The sequence below is a fragment of the Bombina bombina genome, chromosome 6 (assembly GCF_027579735.1).
Source record: "Bombina bombina isolate aBomBom1 chromosome 6, aBomBom1.pri, whole genome shotgun sequence".
NCBI lineage: Eukaryota > Metazoa > Chordata > Amphibia > Anura > Bombinatoridae > Bombina > Bombina bombina.
In genome coordinates, this window is record NC_069504.1 from 34,412,992 (window position 1) to 34,439,671 (window position 26,680).

At 40.5% G+C, this 26,680-nt stretch overlaps 1 protein-coding gene across 1 annotated transcript in view; it reads right to left on the reverse strand.

Annotated features, from left to right (window-relative positions):
- LOC128662556 (uncharacterized) overlaps positions 1–26,680 on the reverse strand; it is a 156,314-nt gene that overhangs the window by 106,925 nt on the left and 22,709 nt on the right. The window contains exon 2 of the mRNA XM_053716350.1: positions 23,153–23,241. Coding sequence (XP_053572325.1) covers positions 23,153–23,225 — 73 coding nt within the window. The 5' untranslated portion in view covers positions 23,226–23,241. The remainder of the gene's footprint in view (positions 1–23,152; positions 23,242–26,680) is intronic.

Below are 26,680 nucleotides of genomic sequence, written 5' to 3' on the forward strand. Positions count from 1 at the left end.
ATATAATTTCTCCAATAGCCCCCTTATTGGAAAAATGATATTTATTCATCCAAAAAATATTCCAGTCTAGACTGTCCAGTTTAATAAAAAAAAATCCCTTTTTTACGGCACTTGCGATAGAGAGGTATAGCCTGCCATAGCCATTTGCACGTTTTTTCTAAGTGCCTGCTGCGTCTCCCATAACAGAGCCTATACCTTTGCTAATCGCACAATTTTCAATGTGCAAGTTAGGCCATTCCTAGAGTTTCCTTCTTTTGTTCCTATTTAAAGCTAAATACTTACCTGTAAAATAAATCCTAATACAGCTACAATATAAATTATAATTATATTGTAGCTATTGTAGCTATTTTAGGATTAATATTTATTTTACAGGCAACTTTGTAATTATTTTAACCAGGTACAATAGCTATTAAATAGTTAATAACTATTTAATAGTTACCTAGTTAAAATAATTACAAAATTACCTGTAAAATAAATCCTAACCTAAGTTACAATTAAACCTAACACTACACTATCAATAAATTAATTAAATAAAATACCTACAATTAAATCTAACACTACACTATCAATAAATTAATTACATGAAATACCTACAAATAAATACAATGAAATAAACTAACTAAAGTACAAAAAATAAAAAAGAACTAAGTTGCAAAAAAAAAAAAAATATTTACAAACATTAGAAAAATATTACAACAATTTTAAACTAATTACACCTACTCTAAGCCCCCTAATAAAATAACAAAGACCCCAAAATAAAAAAATGCCCTACCCTATTCTAAAATTAAAATAGAAAAGCTCTTTTACCTTACCAGCCCTGAAAAGGGCCATTTGCAGGGCATGCCCCAAAGAATTCAGCTCTTTTGCCTGTAAAAAAAACATACAATACCCCCCCAACATTACAACCCACCACCCACATACCCCTAATCTAACCCAAACCCCCCTTAAATAAACCTAACACTAAGCCCCTGAAGATCTCCCTAAATTGTCTTCACCACGCCGGGTTCACCGATCGATCCAGAAGAGCCTCCGAAGTCTTGATCCAAGCCCAAGCGGGGGGCTGAAGATGTCCATGATCCGGCTGAAGTCTTCATCCAAGCGGGAGCTGAAGAGGTCCATGATCCGACTGAAGTCTTCTATCAAGCGGCATCTTCAATCATCTTTCTTCCGGATCCGACGCGGAACATCCATCTTCACCGACGACTTCCCGACGACTGTTCCGATCAGCCAATAGAATGCGAGCTCAATCTGATTGGCTGATCGGATCAGCCAATCGGATTGAACTTGAATCTGATTGGCTGATTCCATCAGCCAATCAGAATTTTCCTACCTTAATTCCGATTGGCTGATAGAATCCTATCAGCCAATCGGAATTTGAGGGACGCCATCTTGGATGACGTCCCTTAAAGGAACCGTCATTCGTCGGGAAGTCGTCGGTGAAGATGGATGTTCCGCGTCGGCGGGATGAACTACATGGATCCGGAAGAAAGAAGATTGAAGATGCCGCTTGATAGAAGACTTCAGTCGGATCATGGACCTCTTCAGCTCCCGCTTGGATGAAGACTTCAGCCGGATCATGGACATCTTCAGCCCCCCGCTTGGGCTTGGATCAAGACATCGGAGGCTCTTCTGGATTGATCGGTGAACCCGGTGTGGTGAAGACAAGGTAGGGAGATCTTCAGGGGCTTAGTGTTAGGTTTCTTTAAGGGGGGTTTGGGTTAGATTAGGGGTATGTGGGTGGTGGGTTGTAATGTTGGGGGGGGTATTGTATGTTTTTTTTTACAGGCAAAAGAGCTGAATTCTTTGGGGCATGCCCCGCAAAGGGCCCTTTTCAGGGCTGGTAAGGTAAAAGAGCTTTTCTATTTTAATTTTAGAATAGGGTAGGGCATTTTTTTATTTTGGGGGTCTTTGTTATTTTATTAGGGGGCTTAGAGTAGGTGTAATTAGTTTAAAATTGTAATATTTTTCTAATGTTTGTAAATATTTTTTTATTTTTGTAACTTAGTTCTTTTTTATTTTTTGAACTTTAGTTAGTTTATTTCATTGTATTTATTTGTAGGTATTTCATGTAATTAATTTATTGATAGTGTAGTGTTAGATTTAATTGTAGGTATTTTATTTAATTAATTTATTGATAGTGTAGTGTCAGGTTTAATTGTAACTTAGGTTAGGATTTATTTTACAGATAATTTTGTAATTATTTTAACTAGGTACCTATTAAATAGTTATTAACTATTTAATAGCTATTGTACCTGGTTAAAATAATTACAAAGTTACCTGTAAAATAAATATTAATCCTAAAATAGCTACAATATAATTATAATTTATATTGTAGCTATATTAGGATTTATTTTACAGGTAAGTATTTAGCTTCAAATAGGAATAATTTATTTAATAAGAGTTAATTTATTTCGTTAGATTTAAATTATATTTAACTTAGGGGGGGTGTTAGTGTTAGGGTTAGACTTAGCTTTAGGGGTTAATACATTTATTAGAGTAGCTGTGAGGTCCGGTCGGCAGATTAGGGGTTAATTATTGTAGGTAGGTGGAGGCGACGTTGGGGGCGGCAGATTAGGGGTTAATAAATATAATATAGGGGTCGGCGGTGTTAGGGGCAGCAGATTAGGGGTACATAGGTATAATGTAGGTTGCGGCGGTGTACGGAGCGGCAGGTTAGGGGTTAAAAAAAATATGCAGGTGTCAGCGATAGCGGGGGCGGCAGATTAGGGGTTAATAAGTGTAATGCTAGGGGTGTTTAGACTCGGGGTACATATTAGAGTGTTAGGTGCAGACTTAGGAAGTGTTTCCCCATAGGAAACAATGGGGCTGCGTTAGGAGCTGAACGCTGCTTTTTTGCAGGTGTTAGTTTTTTTTCAGCTCAAACTGCCCCATTGTTTCCTATGGGAGAATCGTGCACAAGCACGTTTTTGAAGCTGGCCGCGTCTGTAAGCACCGCTGGTATCGAGAGTTGCAGTGGCGGTAAATTATGCTCTACGCTCCTTTTTTGGAGCCTAACGCACTGAAAACGCAGCCATTCTGTGAACTCCAAATACCAGCGGTATTTAAAAGGTGCGGGGGAAAAAAAGCATGCGTTAGCTACGCGGGTCGTTACTGACAAAACTCTAAATCTAGCCGTTAATGTTTTAAGTGCCTCTTTCTCTTTGTTGGATAAATTGGTATATTGTTTCTTTCTTTTCTTAAGATATATATACACTTGTCCTAAAGCCAGTGTACACGGGCCATTTTTTGCAGTACAGCGGTCCCACCCCTTGCTCTCTCTCTATCCCCCCTCTCTTTTTTTCTCTCTTTATCTCCTCTCTTTTGCTCTCTCTCTCTTTCCCCTCTCTTTTGCTCTCTCTCCCCCCCCCCTCTCTTTTGGTCTCTCTCTACCCCCTCTCTTTTGGTCTCTCTCTACCCCCTCTCTTTTGCTCTCTCTCTACCCCCTCTCTTTTGCTCTCTCTCTACCCCCTCTCTTTTGCTCTCTCTCTACCCCCTCTCTTTTGCTCTCTCTCTACCCCCTCTCTTTTGCTCTATCTCTCCCTCTTTTGCTCTCTCTCTTCCCCCTCTCGTTTTCTCTCTCTCTTTCCTCTCGTTTGCTCTCTCTCTCCTCTCGTTTGCTGTCTCTCTCCTCTCATTTACTCTCGCTCTCCTCTCTTTTGCTGTCTCTCTACCTCTCTTTTGCTTACTCAGTCTCACTGACTGCAGTCAGCATCTGGCCGCATCTGGCCCAGCCCGACCCCGTCCACTCAACCCCCGGCCAGCCACGCCCACTCCACCACACGCGACGCAAGATGCCAGGAGGAGGTCAGTTGGAAGGCCAGGTGTCTCTCTTTCTCCCCTCTCTTTTGCTCTCTCTCTCCCCCTCTCTTTTGCTCCCTCTCTCCCCCCTCGCTTTTGCTCTCTCTCTCCCCCCCTCTCTTTTGCTCTCTCTCTCCCTCTTTTGCTCTCTCTCTTCCCCCCTCTCTTTTGCTCTCTCTCCCTCTTTTGCTCTCTCTCTTCCCCCCTCTCGTTTGCTCTCTCTCTCTATACTCTTGTTTGCTCTCTCTCTCCTCTCGTTTGCTCTCTCTCTCCTCTCATTTGCTCTCTCTCCTCTTGTTTTCTCTCTCCCTCTGTTTTGCTGTCTCTCTCCCTCTCTTTTGCGCACTCTCCCCCTCTCTTTTGTGCTCTCTCCCCCTATCTCTTGTGCTCTCTCCCCCATCTCTTTTGTGCTCTCTCCCCCTCTCTTTTGTGCTCTCTCCTCCCTCTCTTTTGTGCTCTCTCCCCCTCTCTTTTGTGCTCTCTCCCCCTCTCTTTTGTGCTCTCTCCCCCTCTCTTTTGTGCTCTCTTCCCCTCTCTTTTCTGCTCTCTCCCCCTCTCTTTTGTGCTCTCCCCCTCTCTTTTGTTGTCTCTCCCCCTCTCTTTTCTGCTCTCTCCCCTTCTCTTTTCTGCTCTCCCCCTCTCTTTTGTTGTCTCTCCCCTCTCTCTTTTGTGCTCTCCCCCCCTCTCTTTTGTGCTTTCTCCCCCCTCTCTTTTGTGCTCTCTTCCCCCTCTCTTTTGTGCTCTCTCCCCCCTCTCTTTTGTGCTCTCCCCCTCTCTTTTGTGCTCTCTCCCCCTCTCTTTTGTGCTCTCTCCCCCTCTCTTTTGTGCTCTCCCCCCTTTCTTTTGTGCTCTCTCCCCCTCTCTTTTGTGCTCTCTCCCCCTCTTTTTTGTGCTCTCCCCCCTCTTTTGTGCTCTCTCCCCCTCTCTTTTGTGCTCTCTTCCCCTCTCTTTTGCTCTCTCTCTCCCCCCTCTCTTTTGCTCTCTCTCTCTCTCTTTTGCTCTCTCTCTTCCCCCCTCTCGTTTGCTCTCTCTCTCTATACTCTTGTTTGCTCTCTCTCTCCTCTCGTTTGCTCTCTCTCTCCTCTCATTTGCTCTCTCTCTCCTCTCATTTGCTCTCTCTCTCCTCTCATTTGCTCTCTCTCTCCTCTTGTTTTCTCTCTCTCTCTTTTGCTGTCTCTCTCCCTCTCTTTTGTGCACTCTCCCCCTCTCTTTTGGCTCTCTCCCCCTCTCTTTTGTGCTCTCTCCCCCAATCTCTTGTGCTCTCTCCCCATCTCTTTTGTGCTCTCTCCCTCTCTCTTTTGTGCTCTCTCCTCCCTCTCTTTTGTGCTCTCTACCCCTCTCTTTTGTGCTCTCTCCCACTCTCTTTTGTGCTCTCTCCCCCACTCTTTTGTGCTCTCTCCCCCTCTCTTTTCTGCTCTCTCCCCCTCTCTTTTGTGCTCTCCCCCCTCTCTTTTGTTGTCTCTCCCCCCTCTCTTTTCTGCTCTCTCCCCCTCTCTTTTCTGCTCTCTCCCCCTCTCTTTTGTGCTTTCTCCCCCCTCTCTTTTGTGCTCTCTTCCCCCTCTCTTTTGTGCTCTCTCCCCCCTCTCTTTTGTGCTCTCCCCCTCTCTTTTGTGCTCTCTCCCCCTCTCTTTTGTGCTCTCTCCCCCTCTCTTTTGTGCTCTCCCCCCTCTATTTTGTGCTCTCTCCCCCTCTCTTTTGTGCTCTATCCCCCCTCTCTTTTGTGCTCTCCCCCCTCTTTTGTGCTCTCTCCCCCTCTCTTTTGTGCTCTCTCCCCTTTTCTTCTGTGCTCTCTCCCCCTCTCTTTTGCTGTCTCTCTCCCTCTCTTTATCCCCCCTCTTCTGCTGCTCTCTCTATCCCCCCTTTTTAGAGCTCTCAGTCTCACTGAATGCAGTCGGCATCTGGCCGCATCTGGCCCTGCCCGGGTCACGCCCGGCCCTGGCCATGACACGCCCACACCACACCCGACTGGCCACGCCCACTCCACCACACGCAACGCCAGATGCCAAGAGGAGGTCAGTTGGAAGGCCAGGTGTGTTTGTCCTTGCCCGCAGTCTCTACTGTGCATGACAGCTTCGGACAAAGACACTTGGCCTTTTATTATATAGGATATATATATATATTGAATATACAGTGTGTGTGTGTTATTTTACATAACTGGTCCGTGAACCCCCATTTGAATAATGCAACCCCCATTTGAATAACCCACGAGCCGCCACTGATAGTGTACCATGGTAGTTGGCATTGTAGGGGTGTGGCAGTTTAGGGGTTAATAGTGTAGCAGGGTAGTTTGCAATGGAGGAGTGTGGCGGTTTTTGGGTCAATAGTATAGTTTGGTGCAACCTTTTCCTCTGGCCAAACTCTTTATGTGAACTTTCAAGTCACATAAAAAAGTTTAGGCATAACATTTTTATTGGGTTTGAGTGATCGGATTTACTTTAAACTTGTAATACGAGTGCACATTCATGCTCAATGCCGCCAATAGAAAATGTGGGGAGCAATAATCAGAGAGAGTTCACTCAAACTAATTTGTGATAATCTAAACACCGGGCCACTTGTATTGTGGATTCCAGCACAAAAAAACACAGAAATCACGTTTGCGCTCCGTGTGCTAATGATAGCAAAAAAATTGTAATCTACCCCCAAAATGAGTACTCAACGCATTAATTCAGTTTGTAAAAGACTGAGTGAATAACAGAGACGGGAGAGGAGGCTGATCAGTGGACTGGAGCAGGGGTGAGGAGTTCCTTTATAGTGTAAGATCATTAGATCGTTTATAGGTGATTATGCTAGGTGCATAAGCGTGAACCTAACAGTGCTCAGGCTGTGTGTATACATAGTGACAGGCTGCTCTGTTATTACAGGATGCAGACAGTGCACGAGTTGAACTTTGTTCCTGTTTCATTTTAGCAACGTTGCTGGCACTGCTGGGGGAAGTTCAGTTCCGCTTTTCTAATTGTTCTCATTTTTTTCCTTTCCTTCCTGAAGGTTTAGGGGAGAAAGCGTTGGGAGGGACACAGGCAACATTATTTATTTACATTGCACAGTGCTTGGATTTGCTTGTATAGGAAACAGAGTGGGTGCTAAGCTCTTGTGTGTTATATATTACAGAGTTATAGAGCATCTGCTTACATTTGTTTAGAGGAGCATGAACGATTCTGATATTTCTCTGACTGACGGTCTAAGACTCTTACTATAATTCAATGTGGGAGTTAAAATGTGAGCAGCACACAGCACCTCAGTACAAGCCCCTCCCCCAGCACACAACCTCAAATCAGCAGTAAAGTTTAAACACTTATGGAGGCAACATACAGCGCTGACAGAAGCACACAAACAGTGACCAGGGCAGAAGTAAAGGATCCATCTGATAGATTTCATTACAGACTGCTAGATCATCCATTGTAAAATAGCTGCACACAAACTCTTTTCTATGTTACAGAGGCTAAGTAAATATGAGAGCAGCACACAGAATTATTTTTTTATTGCTTATTCCTTGTCCAGCTGCACAGAGATCAGGTTACATTCATACAGCTACAGACTTGACAGTAAACTAAATGAATGTCATTCATACAAGGAGTGGAGGTGATAAAGTCACTTCCACGAAAGAATGCGGTTCTAGCACTCACTGTCTTAACCTCTTATGCGGCGTTAACTTCCAGAGTATAAAACTTAACTTTTATTTATTTGGCTAAAATGACTGGAGAAGGGGGAAAAAAAGGGGGAAACATAAACAGTTAAAAACCTAGGATAGAGTAGTCCTGTATAGATTCTGTTATATGCAATAATATGTGTGAATAGGCCTTTGGGGTATGATAGCCCAGATAATAATATTACAGTATAATCTATACAGAAATCAATGTGGCACACCGGCTCAATTAAATAAAGCTGTGTTGATGTAGTGTAGATTATTATAACGATGCCCAGTGGGGGATTGCTTAAGCTCAGCTTAGTTAAAGATTATGGGTTTTAAGCCGTAGCAAGGATGTCTTATACAATAAGTAGTCAGTTTAATGCTGATATAATATGTTTATGTATACATATTGCTGTCATCCATACTCTAAGGCTGTTATTAATTTGAAGTGATCTCTTACATATAGGATAATCTACACAAAAAATGCTGGATTTATATTGGTTGTCCAGTGGGGGAAACAATACATGTATTAAAGTGCTGGGCTACTTCTATTCTCTAAGATATCTGAGATAAGACAGCTGCCAGTTTTATCTTTCAGTTATTCATTGTTGTATCAATATAAATCACTTGATAATGACAGTATTATTGCTGCTGTTGTCTATCCATTCACTCACTTTTATGTTTGCTTATCATAGGGTTAATGTCAAGTAAATTGGTTTGTATGCATTATAATATCCCAATACCACTTATGTAATTGCGTTTGACCCTCTGGTCTGGGATGGTTTTGTGTTAAGAATAAACTAGGATATAGTGTAATCAAGCTATTATTATTTCAAGTTTAAATGTAACTTGCTCAATCTATATTCTTATTCTGTTTCATAGCAGCTGAGTGTACATTGGAGAAGCCCTAGATATTCTGCATTGCCACGTCAGAATAGTGATGTGGTATTAAACATAAAAAGGTAACTTTATTTTGGTGCAGCAGAGGTTTTGTTACTGTGCTGTTCTTATGCAAGCCCCAATAAAATGTTAAATAATGTTACTGGTTATTGGTATAATTAAATCAGAATATTGTGGTGCAGTAGTGCCACTACACAGTGTTAAGTATTTGGGTACTATTTTGTGCACCAGTTGTAATTCCTAAACTTCATTAAGTATTAACAGTACTGCTTGCAGTGTTGTGCAGCACCTGTAATGAGTGTTATAGTGAGTTATGATTTGCTGAGTTCGGTTTCACTGAGCATAGGTAGTATCACTATCACTACTACCTATGCTCAGCTCGTTATAATAATCTACACTACATCAACACAGCTTTATTTAATTGAGCCGGTGTGCCACATTGATTTCTGTATAGATTATACTGTAATATTATTATCTGGGCTATCATACCCCAAAGGCCTATTCACACATATTATTGCATATAACAGAATCTATACAGGACTACTCTATCCTAGGTTTTTAACTGTTTATGTTTCCCCCTTCTCCAATCATTTTAGCCAAATAAATAAAAGTTAAGTTTTATACTCTGGAAGTTAACGCCGCATAAGAGGTTAAGACAGTGAGTGCTAGAACCGCATTCTTTCGTGGAAGTGACTTTATCACCTCCACTCCTTGTATGAATGCTATTGTTGTGCGGTAGCACCCCTCCCTCCAACAGCATAGATTGATTGCACAATAACCAATTATCATTGACCACTATAGAGATACTGGGGAGTGTGTCTAAGTGTAGTGCCATTGCTCAAACTCGTTTCTAATAACTAAATGAATGTGTCCACCACAGAGCTTGCTAAAATGCCTGTGATAGTGAGAGGAGAAAGTATAACAACACCCTCTTATCGTATTTGTAGCTGGGCAGCTGGTAATGTATGGCTGTTCTCTGCTTTCTAATAGTATATCAATGTGGCTAATATCTGTAAAATGGTGAACAGCCTTTACATTGTTGTTTATGTGTTAGGGATCATATCTGACTTAGCAACATATATATTAGTGAAAGTATGTTTCCTTAGTACTCTGTGTTGGAACGGTGTAAAAGCCGGAACGGAACGGAACAGGCCGGAACAGGCCTTTTATGTAGAAAATTTATTTAAAATATAATGGGATGTGTTAGAGACTCTTGAGAACAATTTTAGGAACAAGAATATTTGTGATATAATAATTAATTAACCCTTTAACTACCAAAATAGTGTCCGGAACCAAACATAACAACCCGGAACAGCACCTTCCCAGAAAACCAGATACACCAAATTCACAAGTCACATGTGACTAAATGTAATATGTGTAATCAGCCACAAACCATCCACAGAAACCACATTATATTATCTGTTCCGGCCTTTAATACACTTTTTTATAAAAAGTGACGGAACGGCACCTTCCCAGCAAAATATACAGACCAAATTCACTAGCCACACATAACTAGATGTGATAAGTGTAATCAACCACAAACCATCCACAGAAACCACGTTCCAATACCCGTTCCGGCCTGTAAAATGCTTTTTCATGAAAAGTGACGGAACAGCACCTTACCAGCAAACAAGATACACCAAATTCACCAGTCACACATGACTAAATGTTATAAGTGTAATCAGCCACAAACCATCCACAGAAACCACATTATAATATCTGTTCCAGCCTTTAATACACTTTTTTTTATAAAAAGTGACGGAACGGCACCTTCCCAGCAAAATATACAGACCAAATTCACCAGCCACACATAACTAGATGTGATAAGTGTAATCAACCACAAACCATCCACAGAAACCACGTTCCAATACCCGTTCCGGCCTGTAAAATGCTTTTTCATGAAAAGTGACGGTACGGCACCTTACCAGCAAACCAGATACACCAAATTCACCAGTCACACATGAGTAAATGTTATAAGTGTAATCAGCCACAAACCATCCACAGAAACCACATTATGATATCTGTTCCAGCCTTTAATACAATATTTTATAAAAAGTGACGGAACGGCACATTTCCAGCAAAATATACAGACCAAATTCACCAGCCACACATAACTAGATGTGATAAATGTAATCAACCACAAACCATCCACAGAAACCACGTTCCAATACCCGTTCCGGCCTGTAAAATGCTTTTTCATGAAAAGTGACGGAACAGCACTTTACCAGCAAACCAGATACACCAAATTCCCCAGTCACACATAACTAAATGTTATAAGTGTAATCAGCCACAAACCATCCACAGAAACCACGTTCCAATACCCGTTCCGGCCTGTAAAATGCTTTTTCATGAAAAGTGACGGAACCACACCTTCCCAGCAAAATATACAGACCAAATTCACCAGCCACACATAACTATATGTGATAAGTGTAATCAACCACAAACCATCCACAGAAGCCACGTTCCAATACCCGTTCCGGCCTGTAAAATGCTTTTTCATGAAAAGTGAAGGAACAGCACCTTACCAGCAAACCAGATACACCAAATTCACCAGTCACACATAAATAAATGTTATAAGTGTAATCAGCCACAAACCATCCACAGAAACCACGTTCCAATACCCGTTCCGGGCCTGTAAATGCTTTTTTCATGAAAAGTGACGGAACCACACCTTCCCAGCAAAATATACAGACCAAATTCACCAGCCACACATAACTTTGGCCTAGATTTAGAGTTCGGCGGTAGCCGTGAAAACCAGCGTTAGAGGCTCCTAACGCTGGTTTTAGGCTACCGCCGGTATTTAGAGTCGTGTAGGTAAGGGTCTAACGCTCAACTTTTCAGCCGCGACTTTTCCATACCGCAGATCCCCCTACGCCATTTGCGTATCCTATCTTTTCACTGGGATCTTCCTAACTCCGGTATTTAGAGTCGTTTCTGAAGTGAGCGTTAGAGCTCTAACGACAAACTCCAGCCGCAGAAAAAAGTCAGTAGTTAAGAGCTTTCTGGCTAACGCCGGTTGTAAAGCTCTTAACTACTGTACCCTAAAGTACACTAACACCCATAAACTACCTATGTACCCCTAAACCGAGCTCCCCCCACATCGCCGCCACTCGATTTAAAAATTTTAACCCCAAATCTGCCGACCGCCACCTACGTTATACTTATGTACCCCTAATCTGCTGCCCCTAACCCCCGCCGACCCCAGATATTACATTTATTAACCCCTAATCTGCCCCCCACAACATCGCCGCCAGCTACTTAAAATAATTAACCCCTAATCTTCCGACCGCAAAGCGCCCGCCACCTACGTTATCCCTATGTACCCCTAATCTGCTGCCCCTACCACCGCCGACCCCTATGTTATATTTATTAACCCCTAATCTGCCCCCCTCAACGTCGCCGACACCTGCCTACACTTATTAACCCCTAATCTGCCGAGCGGACCTGAGCGCTACTATAATAAAGTTATTAAGCCCTAATCCGCCTCACTAACCCTATAATAAATAGTATTAACCCCTAATCTGCCTCCTAACATCGCCGACACTTAACTTCAATTATTAACCCCTAATCTTCCGATCGGAGCTCACCGCTATTCTAATAAATGTATTAACCCCTAAAGCTAAGTCTAACCCTAACACTAAACACCCCCCCTAACTTAAATATAATTTTAATCTAACGAAATAAATTAACTCTTATTAAATAAATTATTCCTATTTAAAGCTAAATACTTACCTGTAAAATAAACCCTAATATAGCTACAATATAAATTATAATTATATTATAGCTATTTTAGGATTAATATTTATTTTACAGGCAACTTGGTATTTATTTTAACTAGGTACAATAGCTATTAAATAGTTAAGAACTATTTAATAGTTACCTAGTTAAAATATTTACAAAATTACCTGTAAAATAAATCCTAACCTAAGATATAATTAAACCTAACACTACCCTATCAATAAAATAATAAAATAAACTACCTACAATTACCTACAATTAACCTAACACTACACTATCAATAAATTAAATAAACACAATTGCTACAAATAAATACAATTAAATAAACTAGCTAAAGTACAAAAAATAAAAAAGAACTAAGTTACAGAAAATAAAAAAAATATTTACAAACATAAGAAAAATATTTCAACAATTTTAAACTAATTACACCTACTCTAAGCACCCCCTAATAAAATAACAAAGCCCCCCAAAATAAAAAATTCCCTACCCTATTCTAAATTAAAAAAGTTACAAGCTCTTTTACCTTACCAGCCCTGAACAGGGCCCTTTGCGGGGCATGCCCCAAGAAGTTCAGCTCTTTTGCCTGTAAAAAAAAACATACAATACCCCCCCCAACCATTACAACCCACCACCCACATACCCCTAATCTAACCCAAACCCCCTTAAATAAACCTAACACTAATCCCCTGAAGATCTTCCTACCTTGTCTTCACCATCCAGGTATCACGATCGGTCCTGGCTCGATATCTTCATCCAACCCAAGCGGGGCTAGACATCACTGAAGAAGTCCAGAAGAGGGTCCAAAGTCTTCCTCCTATCCGGCAAGAAGAGGGACATCCGGACCGGCAAACATCTTCTCCAAGCGGCATCTTCTATCTTCTTCCATCCGGAGCGAAGCGGCAGGATCCTGAAGACCTCCAGCGCGGAACATCCATCCGGCCCGACGACTGATCGACGAATGACTGTTCCTTAAGGGACGTCATCCAAGATGGCGTCCCTCGAATTCCGATTGGCTGATAGGATTCTATCAGCCAATCGGAATTAAGGTATGAATTTTCTGATTGGCTGATGGAATCAGCCAATCAGAATCAAGTTCAATCCGATTGGCTGATCCAATCAGCCATCAGATTGAGCTCCGCATTCTATTGGCTGTTCCGATCAGCCAATAGAATGCGAGCTCAATCTGATTGGCTGATTGGATCAGCCAATCGGATTGAACTAGATTCTGATTGGCTGATTCCATCAGCCAATCAAGAAAATTCATACCTTAATTCCGATTGGCTGATAGAATCCTATCAGCCAATCGGAATTCGAGGGACGCCATCTTGGATGACGTCCCTTAAAGGAACAGTCCATTCGTCGATCAGTCGTCGGCCGGATGGATGTTCCGCGCTGGAGGTCTTCAGATCCTGCCGCTTCGCTCCGGATGGAAGAAGATAGAAGATGCCGCTTGGAGAAGATGTTTGCCGGTCCGGATGTCCTCTTCTTGCCGGATAGGAGGAAGACTTTGGACCCTCTTCTGGACTTCTTCAGTGGATGTCTAGCCCCCGCTTGGGTTGGATGAAGATATCGGAGCCAGGACCGATCGGTGATACCTGGATGGTGAAGACAAGGTAGGAAGATCTTCAGGGGATAGTGTTAGGTTATTTAAGGGGGGTTTGGGTTAGATTAGGGGTATGTGGGTGGTGGGTTGTAATGTTGGGGGGGGGGGGTATTGTATGTTTTTTTTTTACAGGCAAAAGAGCTGAACTTCTTGGGGCATGCCCCGCAAAGGGCCCTGTTCAGGGCTGGTAAGGTAAAAGAGCTTGTAACTTTTTTAATTTAGAATAGGTAGGGAATTTTTTATTTTGGGGGGCTTTTGTTATTTTATTAGGGGGCTTAGAGTAGGTGTAATTAGTTTAAAATTGTTGTAATATTTTTCTTATGTTTGTAAATATTTTTTTATTTCTGTAACTTAGTTCTTTTTATTTTTTGTACTTTAGCTAGTTTATTTAATTGTATTTATAATGTAGCAATTGTGTTTATTTAATTTATTGATAGTGTAGTGTTAGGTTAATTGTAGGTAATTGTAGGTAGTTTATTTAATTATTTTATTGATAGGGTAGTGTTAGGTTTAATTATATCTTAGGTTAGGATTTATTTTACAGGTAATTTTGTAAATATTTTAACTAGGTAACTATTAAATAGTTAAGAACTATTTAATAGTTACCTAGTTAAAATAATAACAAGTTGCCTGTAAAATAAATATTAATCCTAAAATAGCTATAATATAATTATAATTTATATTGTAGCTATATTAGGGTTTATTTTACAGGTAAGTATTTAGCTTTAAATAGGATTAATTTATTTAATAAGAGTTAATTTATTTCGTTAGATGTAAATTATATTAAGGTTAGGGGGGTGTTAGGGTTAGGGTTAGACTTAGCTTTAGGGGTTAATACATTTATTAGAATAGCGGTGAGCTCCGATCGGAAGATTAGGGGTTAATAATTGAAGGTAGGTGTCGGCGATGTTAGGGAGGGCAGATTAGGGGTTTAATACTATTTATGATAGGGTTAGTGAGGCGGATTAGGGGTTAATAACTTTATTAATAGTAGCGCTCAGGTCCGCTCGGCAGATTAGGGGTTAATAAGTGTAGGTAGGTGTCGGCGACGTTGTGGGGGGCAGATTAGGGGTTAATAAATATAACAAGGGGTCGGCGATGTTAGGGCAGCAGATTAGGGGTACATAGGGATAACGTAGGTTGCGGCGGTTACGGAGCGGCAGATTAGGGGTTAAAAGTGTAATGCAGGGGTCAGCGATAGCGGGGGCGGCAGAATAGGGGTTAATAAGTGTAAGGTTAGGGGTGTTTAGACTCGGGGTACATGTAGGGTGTTAGGTGCAGACGTAGGAAGTGTTTTCCCATAGGAAACAATGGGGCTGCGTTAGGAGCTGAACGCTGCTTTTTTGCAGGTGTTAGGTTTTTTTTCAGCTCAAACAGCCCCATTGTTTCCTATGGGAGAATCGTGCACGTGCACGTTTTTGAGGCTGGCCGCGTCCGTAAGCAACTCTGGTATCGAGAGTTGCATTTGCGGTAAAAATGCTCTACGCTCCTTTTTTGGAGCCTAACGCAGCATTTTTTTGAACTCTCGATACCAGAGTTAATTTTATGGTGCGGCCAGAAAAAAACCCGCGGAGCGTTAACAGCCCTTTTACCGCCAAACTCCAAATCTAGGCCTATATGTGATAAGTGTAATCAACCACAAACCATCCACAGAAGCCACGTTCCAATACCCGTTCCGGCCTGTAAAATGCTTTTTCATGAAAAGTGAAGGAACAGCACCTTACCAGCAAACAAGATACACCAAATTCACCAGTCACACATGACTAAATGTTATAAGTGTAATCAGCCACAAACCATCCACAGAAACCACATTATGATATCTGTTCAAGCCTTTAATACACTTTGTTTTATAAAAAGTGACGGAACGGCACCTTCCCAGCAAAATATACAGACCAAATTCACCAGCCACACATAACTAGATGTGATAAGTGTAATCAACCACAAACCATCCACAGAAACCACGTTCCAATACCCATTCCGGCCTGTAAAATGCTTTTTCATGAAAAGTGACGGAACGGCACTTTACCAGCAAACTAGATACACCAAATTTACCAGTCACACATAACTAAATGTTATAAGTGTAATCAGCCACAAACCATCCACAGAAACCACGTTCCAATACCCGTTCCGGCCTGTAAAATGCTTTTTCATGAAAAGTGATGGAACAGCACTTTACCAGCAAACCAGATACACCAAATTCACCAGTCACACATAACTAAATATTATAAGTGTAATCAGCCACAAACCATCCACAGAAACCACATTATATTATCTGTTCCGGCCTTTAATATACTTTTTTATAAAAAGTGACGGAACGGCACCTTCCCAGCAAAATATACAAACCAAATTCACCAGCCACACATAACTAGATGTGATAAATGTAATCAACCACAAACCATCCACAGAAACCACGTTCCAATACCCATTCCGGCCTGTAAAATGCTTTTTCATGAAAAGTGACGGAACGGCACTTTACCAGCAAACCAGATACACCAAATTCACCAGACACACATAACTAGATGTGATAAGTGTAATCAACCACAAACCATCCACAGAAGCCACGTTCCAATACCCGTTCCGGCCTGTAAAATGCTTTTTTCATGAAAAGTGATGGAACAGCACTTTACCAGCAAACCAGATACACCAAATTCACCAGTCACACATAACTAAATATTATAAGTGTAATCAGCCACAAACCATCCACAGAAACCACATTATATTATCTGTTCCCGGCCTTTAATATACTTTTTTATAAAAAGTGACGGAACGGCACCTTCCCAGCAAAAATATACAGACCAAATTCACTAGCCACACATAACTAGATGTGATAAGTGTAATCAACCACAAACCATCCACAGAAACCACTTCCAATACCCGTTCCGGCCTGTAAAATGCTTTTTCATGAAAGTGACGGAACAGCACCTTACCAGCAAACCAGATACACCAAATTCACCAGTCACACATGAGTAAATGTTATAAGTGTAATCAGCCACAAACCCATCCACAGAAACCACATTATGTTATCTGTTCGGCCTTTAATACACTTTTTTATAAAAAGTGACGGAACGGCACATTCCCCAGCAAAATATACAGACCAAAATTCACCAGCCACACATAACTAGATGAGATAAATGTAATCAACCACAAACCATCCACAGAAACCACGTTCCAATACCCGTTCCGGCCTGTAAATGCTTTTTCATGAAAGTGATGGAACGGCACTCTTACCAGCAAACTAGATACACCAAATTCACCAGTCACACATAAACTAAATGGTTATAAGTGTAATCAGCCACAAACCATCCACAGAAACCACGTTCCAATACCCGTTCCGGCCTGTAAAATGCTTTTTCATGAAAAGTGACGGAACGGCACCTTTCCAGCAAAATATACAGACCAAAATCACCAGCCACACATAACTAGATGTGATAAGTGTAATCAACCACAAAGCATTCACATAAACCACGTTCCAATACCCGATCCGGCCTGTAAAATGCTTTTTTCATGAAAAGTGACGGAACAGCACCTTACCAGCAAACCAGATACACCAAATTCACCAGTCACACATGAGTAAATGTTATAAGTGATAACTCAGCCACAAACCATCCACAGAAACCACATTATGATATCTGTTGCGGCCTTTTAATACACTTTTTTATAAAAAGTGACGGAACGGCACATTCCAGCAAAATATACAGACCAAATTCACCAGCCACACATAACTAGATAGTGATAAATGTAATCAACCACAACCATCCACAGAAACCACGTTTCCAATACCCGTTCCGGCCTGTTAAAATGCTTTTTCATGAAAAGTGATGGAACGGCACTTACCAGCAAACTAGATACACCAATTCACCAGTCACACATAACTAAATGTTAATAAGTGTAATCAGCCACAAACCATCCACAGAAACCACGTTCAATACCCGTTCGGCCTGAAAAATGCTTTTTTCATGAAAAGTGACGGAACGGCACCTTCCCAGCAAAATATACAGACCAAATTCACCCAGCCACACATAACTAGATGTGATAAGTGTAATCAACCACAAAGCATTCACTTAAACCACGTTCCAATACCCGTTCGGCCTGTAAAATGCTTTTCATGAAAAGTGAAGGACACAGCACCTTACCAGCAAACCAGATACACCAAATTCACCAGTCACACATGACTAAATGTTATAAGTGTAATCAGCCACAAACCATCCACAGGAAACCACATTATGATATCTTTTCCGGCCTTTAATACACTTTTTTATAAAAAGCGACGGGAACAGCACCCCTTCCCAGCAAAATATACAGACCAAATTCACCAGCCACACATAACTAGATGTTGGAACGTGGTTTCTGTGGATGGTTTGTGGTTGATTACACCTATCACATCTAGTTATGTGTGGCTGGTGAATTTGGTCTGTATATTTTTCTGGGAAGGTGCCGTTCCGTCACTTTTATAAAAAAGTGTATTGACGGGCCGGAACAGATATCATAATGTGGTTTCTGTGGATGGGTTTGTGGCTGATTACACTTATCACATCTAGTTATGTGTGGCTGGTGAATTTGGTCTGTATATTTTTCTGGGAAGGTGCCGTTCCGTCACTTTTTATAAAAAAGTGTATTAAAGGCCGGGAAAAGATATCATAATGTGGTTTCTGTGGATGGTTTGTGCTGATTACACTTATAACATTTAGTCATGTGTGACTGGTGGTTTTGGTGTATCTGGTTTTGCTGGTAAGTGCCGTTCCGTCACTTTTCATGAAAAGCGTTTTACAGGCCGAACGGGTATTGGAACGTGGTTTCTGTGGATGGTTTGTGGTTGATTACACTTATCACATATAGTTATTTGTGGCTGTTGAATTTGGTCTGTATATTTTCCGGGGAAGGTGCCGTTTCGTCAATTTTTATAAAAAAAAGTGTATTAAAGGCCGGAACAGATATCATAATGTGGTTTCTGTGGGTGGTTTGTGGCTGATTACACTTATAACATTTAGTTATGTGTAATTGGTGAATTTGGTGTATCTGGTCTTCTGGTAAGGTGCCGTTCCGTCACTCTTTCACGAAAAGCATTTTACGGGTATTGGAACGTGGTTTCTGTGGATGGTTTGTGGTTGATTACACTTACCACATCTAAGTTATTTGTGGCTGGTGAATTTGGTCTGTCTATTTTGCTGGTAGGTGCCGTTCCGTCACTTTTTATAAAAAAGTGTATTAAAGGCCGGGAACAGATATCATAATGTGGTTTCTGTGGATGGTTTGTGGCTGGATTACACTTATAACATTTAGTCATGTGTGACTGATGAATTTGGTGTATCTGGTTGCTGGTGAGGTGCTGTTCCGTCACTTTTCATGAAAAAGCATTTTACAGGCCCGGAATGGATATTGGAACGTGGTTTCTGTGGATGGTTTGTGGTTGATTACACTTATCACATCTAGTTATGTGTAGCTGGTGAATTGGTCTGTATATGTTGCTAGGAAGGTGCCGAGTTCCGTCACTTTTTATAAAAAAGTGTATTAAAAGGCCGGAACAGATATCATAATGTGGTTTCTGTGGATGGTTTGTGGCTGATTCACCTTATAACAATTAGTTATGTGTAACAGGTGAATTTGGTGTATCTGGTTTGCTGATAAGGTGCCGTTCCATCACTTTTCACGAAAAAAGCGTTTTTACAGGCCAGAACAGGTATTGGAACGTGGTTTCTGTGGATGGTTGTGGTTGATTACACTTACCACATCTAGTTATGTGTGGCTGGTGAATTTGGTCTGTATATTTTGCTGGGTAGGTGCGTTCCGTCACTTTTTATAATAATGTGTATTAAAGGCCGGAACGGGTATTGGAGCGTGGTTTCTGTGGATGGTTTGTGGTTGATTACATTTATCACTTCAAGTTATGTGTGGCTGGTGAATTTGGCCTGTATATTTTGCTGGAAGAGGTTGCCGTTCCCGTCACTTTTTTATAAAAAAGTGTATTATTGGCTGGAACGGGTATTGGAACGTGGTTTTCTGTGGATGGTTTGTGGTTGATTACATATATCACATCTAGTTATGTGTGGCTGGTGAATTTGGTCTGTATATTTTGCTGGGAATGTGCCGTTCCCGTCACTTTTTATAAAAAAGTGTATTATTGGCTGGAACGGGTATTGGAACGTGGTTTCTGTGGATGGTTTTGGTTGATTACATTTATCACATCTAGTTATGTGTGGCTGGTGAATTTGGTCTGTATATTTTGCTGGGAATGTGCCGTTCCGTCACTTTTTATAAAAAAGTTTATTAAAGGCTGGAACAGATATCATAATGTGGTTTCTAGTGGATGGTTTGTGGCTAGATTACACTTATAACATTTAGTTATGTGTGGACTGGTTGAATTTGGTGTATCTGCTGTAAGGCCGCCGTTCCGTCATTTTTCATGAAAAAGCGTTTTACAGGCCGGAACGGGTATTGGAACGTGGTTTTTGTAGTGGTTTGTGGTTGATTACACTTATCACATCTAGTTATGTGTGGCTAGTGAATTTGGTCTGTATATTTTGCTGGGAAGGTGCTGTTCCGTCACTTTTTATAAAAAAAAGTGTATTATAGGCCGGAACAGATATCATACTGTGGTTTCTGTGGGTGGTTTGTGGCCTGATTACACTTATAACATTTAGTTATGTGTAATTGGTGAATTTGGTGTATCTGGTTTGCTGGTAAGGTGCCGTTCCGTCAGTTTTCACGAAAAAGAGTTTACGGGTATTGGAACGTGGTTTCTGTGGGATGGTTTGTGGTTGATTACACTTACCACATCTAGTTATTTGTGGCTGGTGAATTTGGTCTGTAATTTTGCTGGGTAGGTGCCGTTCCGTCACTTTTTATAAAAAAGTGTATTAAAAGGCCGGAACAGATATCATAAATGTGGTTTCTGTGGATGGTTTGTGGCTGATTACACTTATAACATTTAGTCATGTGTGACTGATGAATTTGGTGTATCTGGTTTGCTGGTGAGGTGCTGTTCCGGTCACTTTTCATGAAAAAGCATTTTACAGGGCCGGAACGGATATTGGAACGTGGTTTCTGTGGATGGTTTGTGGGTTGATTACACTTATCACATCTAGTTATGTGTAGCTGGTGAATTTGGTATTTATATGTTGCTAGGAAGGTGCCGTTTCCGTCACTTTTTATAAAAAAAGTGTTATTAAAGGCCGGAACAGATATCATAATGTGGTTTTCTGTGGATGGTTTGAGGCTGATTACACTTATAACATTTACTCATGTGTGACTGGCGGAATTTGGTGTATCTGGTTTGCTTGTAAGGTGCCGTTCCGTCACTTTTCATGAAAAAGTGTTTTACCAGGCCGGAACGGGTATTGGAACGTGGTTTCTGTGGTTGGTTTGTGGTTGATTACATTTAATCACATCTAGTTATGTGTGGCTGGTGAATTATGGCCTTGTATATTTTGCTGGGAAAGGTGCCGTTCCGTCACTTTTATAAAAAAGTGCATTATAGGCCGGACAAGATATCATAATGTGGTTTCTGTGGGTGGTTTGTGGCTGATTACACTTATAACATTTATTATGTGTAATTGGTGAATTTGGTGTAATCTGGTTTGCTGGTAAGGTGCCGTTCCGTCACTTTTCACGAAAAAGCGTTTTAACAGGCCGGAACGGGTATTGGAACGTGGTTTCTGTGATGGTTTGTGGCTGATTACACTTATAACATCTAGTTATGTGTAATTGGTGAATTTGGTGTATCTGGTATTGCTGGTAAGGTTGCCGTTCCGTCACTTTTCACGAAAAAGCGTTTAACAGGCCGGACGGGATTGGAACGTGGTTTCTGTGGATGGTTTGTGGCTGATTACACTTATTACATTTAGTCACATGTGACTTGTGAATTTGGTGTATTTGGTTTTCTGGGAAGGTGCTGTTCCGGGCTGTTATGTTTGGTTCCGGACACTATTTTGGTAGTTAAAGGGTTAATTAATTATTATATCACAAATATTCTTGTTCCTAAAATTGTTCTCAAGAGTCTCTAATACATCCCATTATATTTTAAATCAATTTCCTTCATAAAGGCCTGTTCCGTCCTGTTCCGTTCCGTTCCGGCTTTTACCACCGTCTCCCCTCTGTGTTACCTCTATTGTGTCTGTATGTGTGTAAGTGAGTGTGAATATGAATATATATAAATTTAAAAGATAGGCACCCCACAGGAACTTATAGAGCAAAACAAATCTTATGTTGTATTTTTTCTATCCAAATAAAAAAAAAAATGTAAGATATATATCTACACATAATGTACATGATATTGTCTTTTTGCTTTCCAAATTTAAAATTGTATTTTCTCATTGATTATATATAAGGACCTGAGTACATAGCACTGGATGGATATGTATATGATATATACACATACATTCATACATACAGTACAGGTATGTCCTCACGTCCTCACCACCCATACAAAGGACATCAGGATAACATTAATTACTTGTAGAGTATGCACTTGCCTTGGCACGCCCCCATCTGTTGAGAGCAATGTGACTCCCAATTACATTTCTATTCTAAACAGTTTTTTTTTCTCCTTATCAAAGTAGCAGCAAATTCCCTTTCAAAATAATGAGTGTAAATTAAAACTCTCCTTGTGTCCCAATGACAAAACTGGCTTTAATGGTTACATTTGCTTGGTGGTCTAAAACATGTGAGTACCCATCAGAAGGAGCTTCAATTTTGGTTTATACTATTTCCCAGGCCAGTGGCACCTACACTTGTGTTTTTTCTAGATATGTTAGCTAGTATGTTTGGAAGCGCTAATAAAATTGCTGAACCAGGTTAATGACGAGAGAGAGAGAGAGAGAGAGAGAGACTGAGAAAAAACCCCCCAGAAAGAATGCTCTTGATAATATTGAACTCAGTAAACAAATATGTTTAAAAAACAAAAATGTTGTGCTGCTGCTGGCTTGTAACATTAGCACTCACTACTACTTTATTAAGTTTAAACTGCTGTTTTAGCTGTTCCATGCAGCCCTGAAGATGTTTCCCATAGGAAATATGGAATTAAAGAATTTCTGTTAAAGAACAAATAATGTTGACAGAATAGATAATCCCATGGAAAAAAAGTTATTTGTTATTTTTATTATTATTATTATTTGTAACAAATCATTTGTTTAAAAAAAAACACACAAAAAATGTTGCATGTGACCATATATACATACACATACAATATATAAATATACAAACAGACACCTCATATATCAGCAAAATATCTGAATACAAAATAAAGGAGGGCAGCAAAAAGGATCAGGAGTTGGGAATTATTATCTCAGAGGATTAAAAATAGGTAAAAAATGAAGCAGCACAGCAGGAAATATCATTAGGATATTAGATAATTGGTTGTATAGGAAGAGGTTTTAGCAGCACAAAATGTGAGGTTCTTATCAGATCACTAGTTATCCAGAATATACATATAAATATACCTTAAAAGAGCAGATTAACCTATAACAACAATTTGCCAAAAGATCTCTTACCATAACTGGTCTTCAGTGTCACCAAATTAATAACCAGATGTATCAGGAGATTACTCGCTAAAGAAGACATCATAGTAGTTCATTTATACCTGAAATTATACAAAATATTGCTTTTATTCATCTGAATAAATATATATATTATCATGTAAAATAATATCTTTATATAAGAAAAACAACATAATAATGCTCTATACTAATATTTACTTTTATATTTATAAATATCATTTACACTTTCTCACAACTATTGTCATCTAATAACAATCAGATAAAAATGAAAATGAGGGCCATCATCAGGGTGTGAATGGGGTGACTTTAGCAGCGGCAACACTGCAACGAATAAAGGAGCTTTCAACATTAAGTATTTTATACTTCAAGACTGAAAGTCCTCTTTATTTGCAGTATGTTAAGAGTCTACAGTCATAAAACAAAACATAAGCCAAATTTGCACTCACTTGTAACAACCTCAACACTATGAGGTATGATGAAAGCAGGGAGGCTCTTTACAGCTGTAAATCTCACAAGCAGAGTGACCCTGGTCAGAAACAGGGTGGGACAACTAGCTGCAGAGCCTCTCCGATAACGGTTAATCTTCCTGTTGGGAGAGACAATAAAGGAACTGGACAAAGAGGATTTGACTGGCTGTGAGAAGCCTCCCTGTTTTTATCGTACCTCATAGTGTTGAGGTTGTTACAAGTGAGTGCAAATTTGGCTTATGTTTTGATTTATGACTGTGGACTCTTAACATACTGCACCAGGATCCTTTTTGTCTGTGCGCCCTTCCCTCTTCTGTTGTTCTTAGATTTTGCTGGGATTTCGTTCCTTTGGATACTCTCTGTATCTGGGGATTAGGCTTGCGAGACATCCTGGATTTTTTCTCCTATGTATCAACTAAAGACTGATTGTGCATACAACAGGAGGACTGTATTACAACTACAGAGACTGGTGTTTTCTCTCTCTCCTTTTGGGATAACATTTCTATAGTGCTGATACTCTCCCTGTGTGTTATATATTATAGGTTTGTAGGAGGATAATGAATATAATACACAGTGTGATTGCATTAGGTTGCAGCAGAGGGAAAACAAAATGTATGCTTACCTGATAAATTATTTATTTCTTGACACAGTGAAGTCCAACGGATCATCATCAATTACTGTTGGGAATATCACTCCTGGCCAGCAGGAGGAGGCAAAGAGCACCACAGCAAAGCTGTTAAATATCACTCCCCTACCCACAATCCCCCAATCATTCGACCAAAGGGAAAGGAGAGAAAGGAAGTAACACAAGGTGCAGAGGTCCTGAGGTTTATATAAAAAGAAACTGTCTGAATACAGGGTGGGCCGTGGACACACAGTGTCAAGTAATAAATACATTTATCAGGTAAGCATACATTTTGTTTTCTTTCTAATGACATGGTGAGTCCACGGATCATCATGATGATAAGGGAGGGACAAGACAGGAACCTAAACAGAAAGCACCGCTGCTTGAAGAACCTTTCTCACAAAAGAAGCCTCAGCCGAGGGCAAAAGTATCAAATTTAATAGAATTTTAAAAAAGTGTGCAAAGATGACCAAGTTGCAGCCTTGCAAATCTGTTCCACAGAAGCTTCATATTTGAAGGCCCAGGAAGAAGAAACAGCCCTTGTGGAATGAGCTGTGATTTTCTCAGGAGGTTGCTGTCCAGCAGTCTCATATGCCAAGCGAATAACGCTCTTCAGCCAAAGGGAAAGTGAAGTACCCATAGCTTTCTGACCCTTACATTTCCAAGAAAAGAAAACAAACAATGCAGAAGACTGAAGAAAGTCCTTAGTTGCCTGCAAATAAAATTTTAGCACTTGCAAACCATCCAGATTATACAACAAGCGTTCTTTTGTGAGAAGAAGGATTAGGACATAAAGAAGGTACAACGATTTCCTGATTAATATTCTTGACCGAAACAACCTTGGGCAGGAAACCAAACTTAGTACGCAGAACCACCTTATCAGAGTGAAGTATAAGATAAGGGGAATCACACTGTAAAGTAGAATTCTATCAGCCAATCGGAAATTAAGGTAGAAAAAATCCTAAAATAAAATAAACTATAGTACAAAAAAAACAAAACACTAAATTACAGAAAAAAAAAAATTTACAAGAAGTTTAAACTAATTACACCTAATCTAAGTCCCCTAATAAAATAATAAAGCCCCCCAAAATAATAAAATGCCCTACCCTATACTAAATTACAAAGTAATCAGCTCTTTTACCAGTCCTTAAAAGGGCTTTTTGCAGGGCATTGCCCCAAAGTAATCAGCCTCTTTTACCTGTAAAAAAAAATACAACCCCCTCCCCAACATTAAAACCCACACCCACATACCCCTACTCTAAAACCCACCCAAACCCCCCTTAAAAAAACCTAACACTAACCCCCTGAAGATCACCCTACCTTGAGCCGTCTTTACCCGGGCTGGTAAAAGAACTGATTACTTTGTAATTTAGTATAGGGTAGGGCATTTTATTATTTTGGGGGGCTTTATTATTTTATTAGGGGGCTTAGATTAGGTGTAATTAGTTTAAACTTCTTGTAATTTTTTTTTTATTTTCTGTAATTTAGTGTTTGTTTTTTTTGTACTATAGTTTATTTTATTTAATTGTAATTAATTTTAGGTAATTGTAGTTAATTTCTTTACGCCTAGATTTAGAGTTTTGCGGCCAAAGGGGTGCGTTAGCTACGCGTACTTTTTTTCCCCCGCACCTTTTAAATAACGCTGGTATTTAGAGTTTACAGAATGGCTTGGTTTTCAGTGCGTTAGGCTCCAAAAAGGGAGCGTAGAGCATAATTTAACGCCACTGTAACTCTAGATACCAGCGGTGCTTACGGACGCGGCCAGCCTCAAAAACGGGCTCGTGCACGATTCCCCCATAGGAAACAATGGGGCTGTTTGAGCTGAAAAAAAAAACCTAACACCTGCAAAAAGCAGCGTTCAGCTCCTAACGCAGCCCCATTTGTTTCCTATGGGGAAACACTTCCTACGTCTGCACCTAACACCCTAACATGTACCCCGAGTCTAAACACCCCTAACCTTACACTTATTAACCCCTATTTCTGCCGCCCCCGCTATCGCTGACCCCCTGCATATTATTTTTAACCCCTAATCTGCCGCTCCGTAAACCGCCGCTACTTACATTATCCCTATGTACCCCTAATCTGCTGCCCCTAACACCGCCGACCCCTATATTATATTAATTAACCCCTAATCTGCCCCCCACAACGTCGCCTCCACCTGCCTACACTTATTAACCCCTAATCTGCCGACCGGACCGCGCCCCTATTATAATAAAGTTATTAACCCCTAATCCGCATCACTCCCGCCTCAATAACCCCTATAATAAATAGTATTAACCCCTAATCTGCCCTCCCTAACATCGCCGACACCTAACTTCAAACATTAACCCCTAATCTGCCGACCGGAGCTCACCGCTATTCTAATAAATTTTTTAACCCCTAAAGCTAAGTCTAACCCTAACACTAACACCCCCCTAAGTTAAATATAAT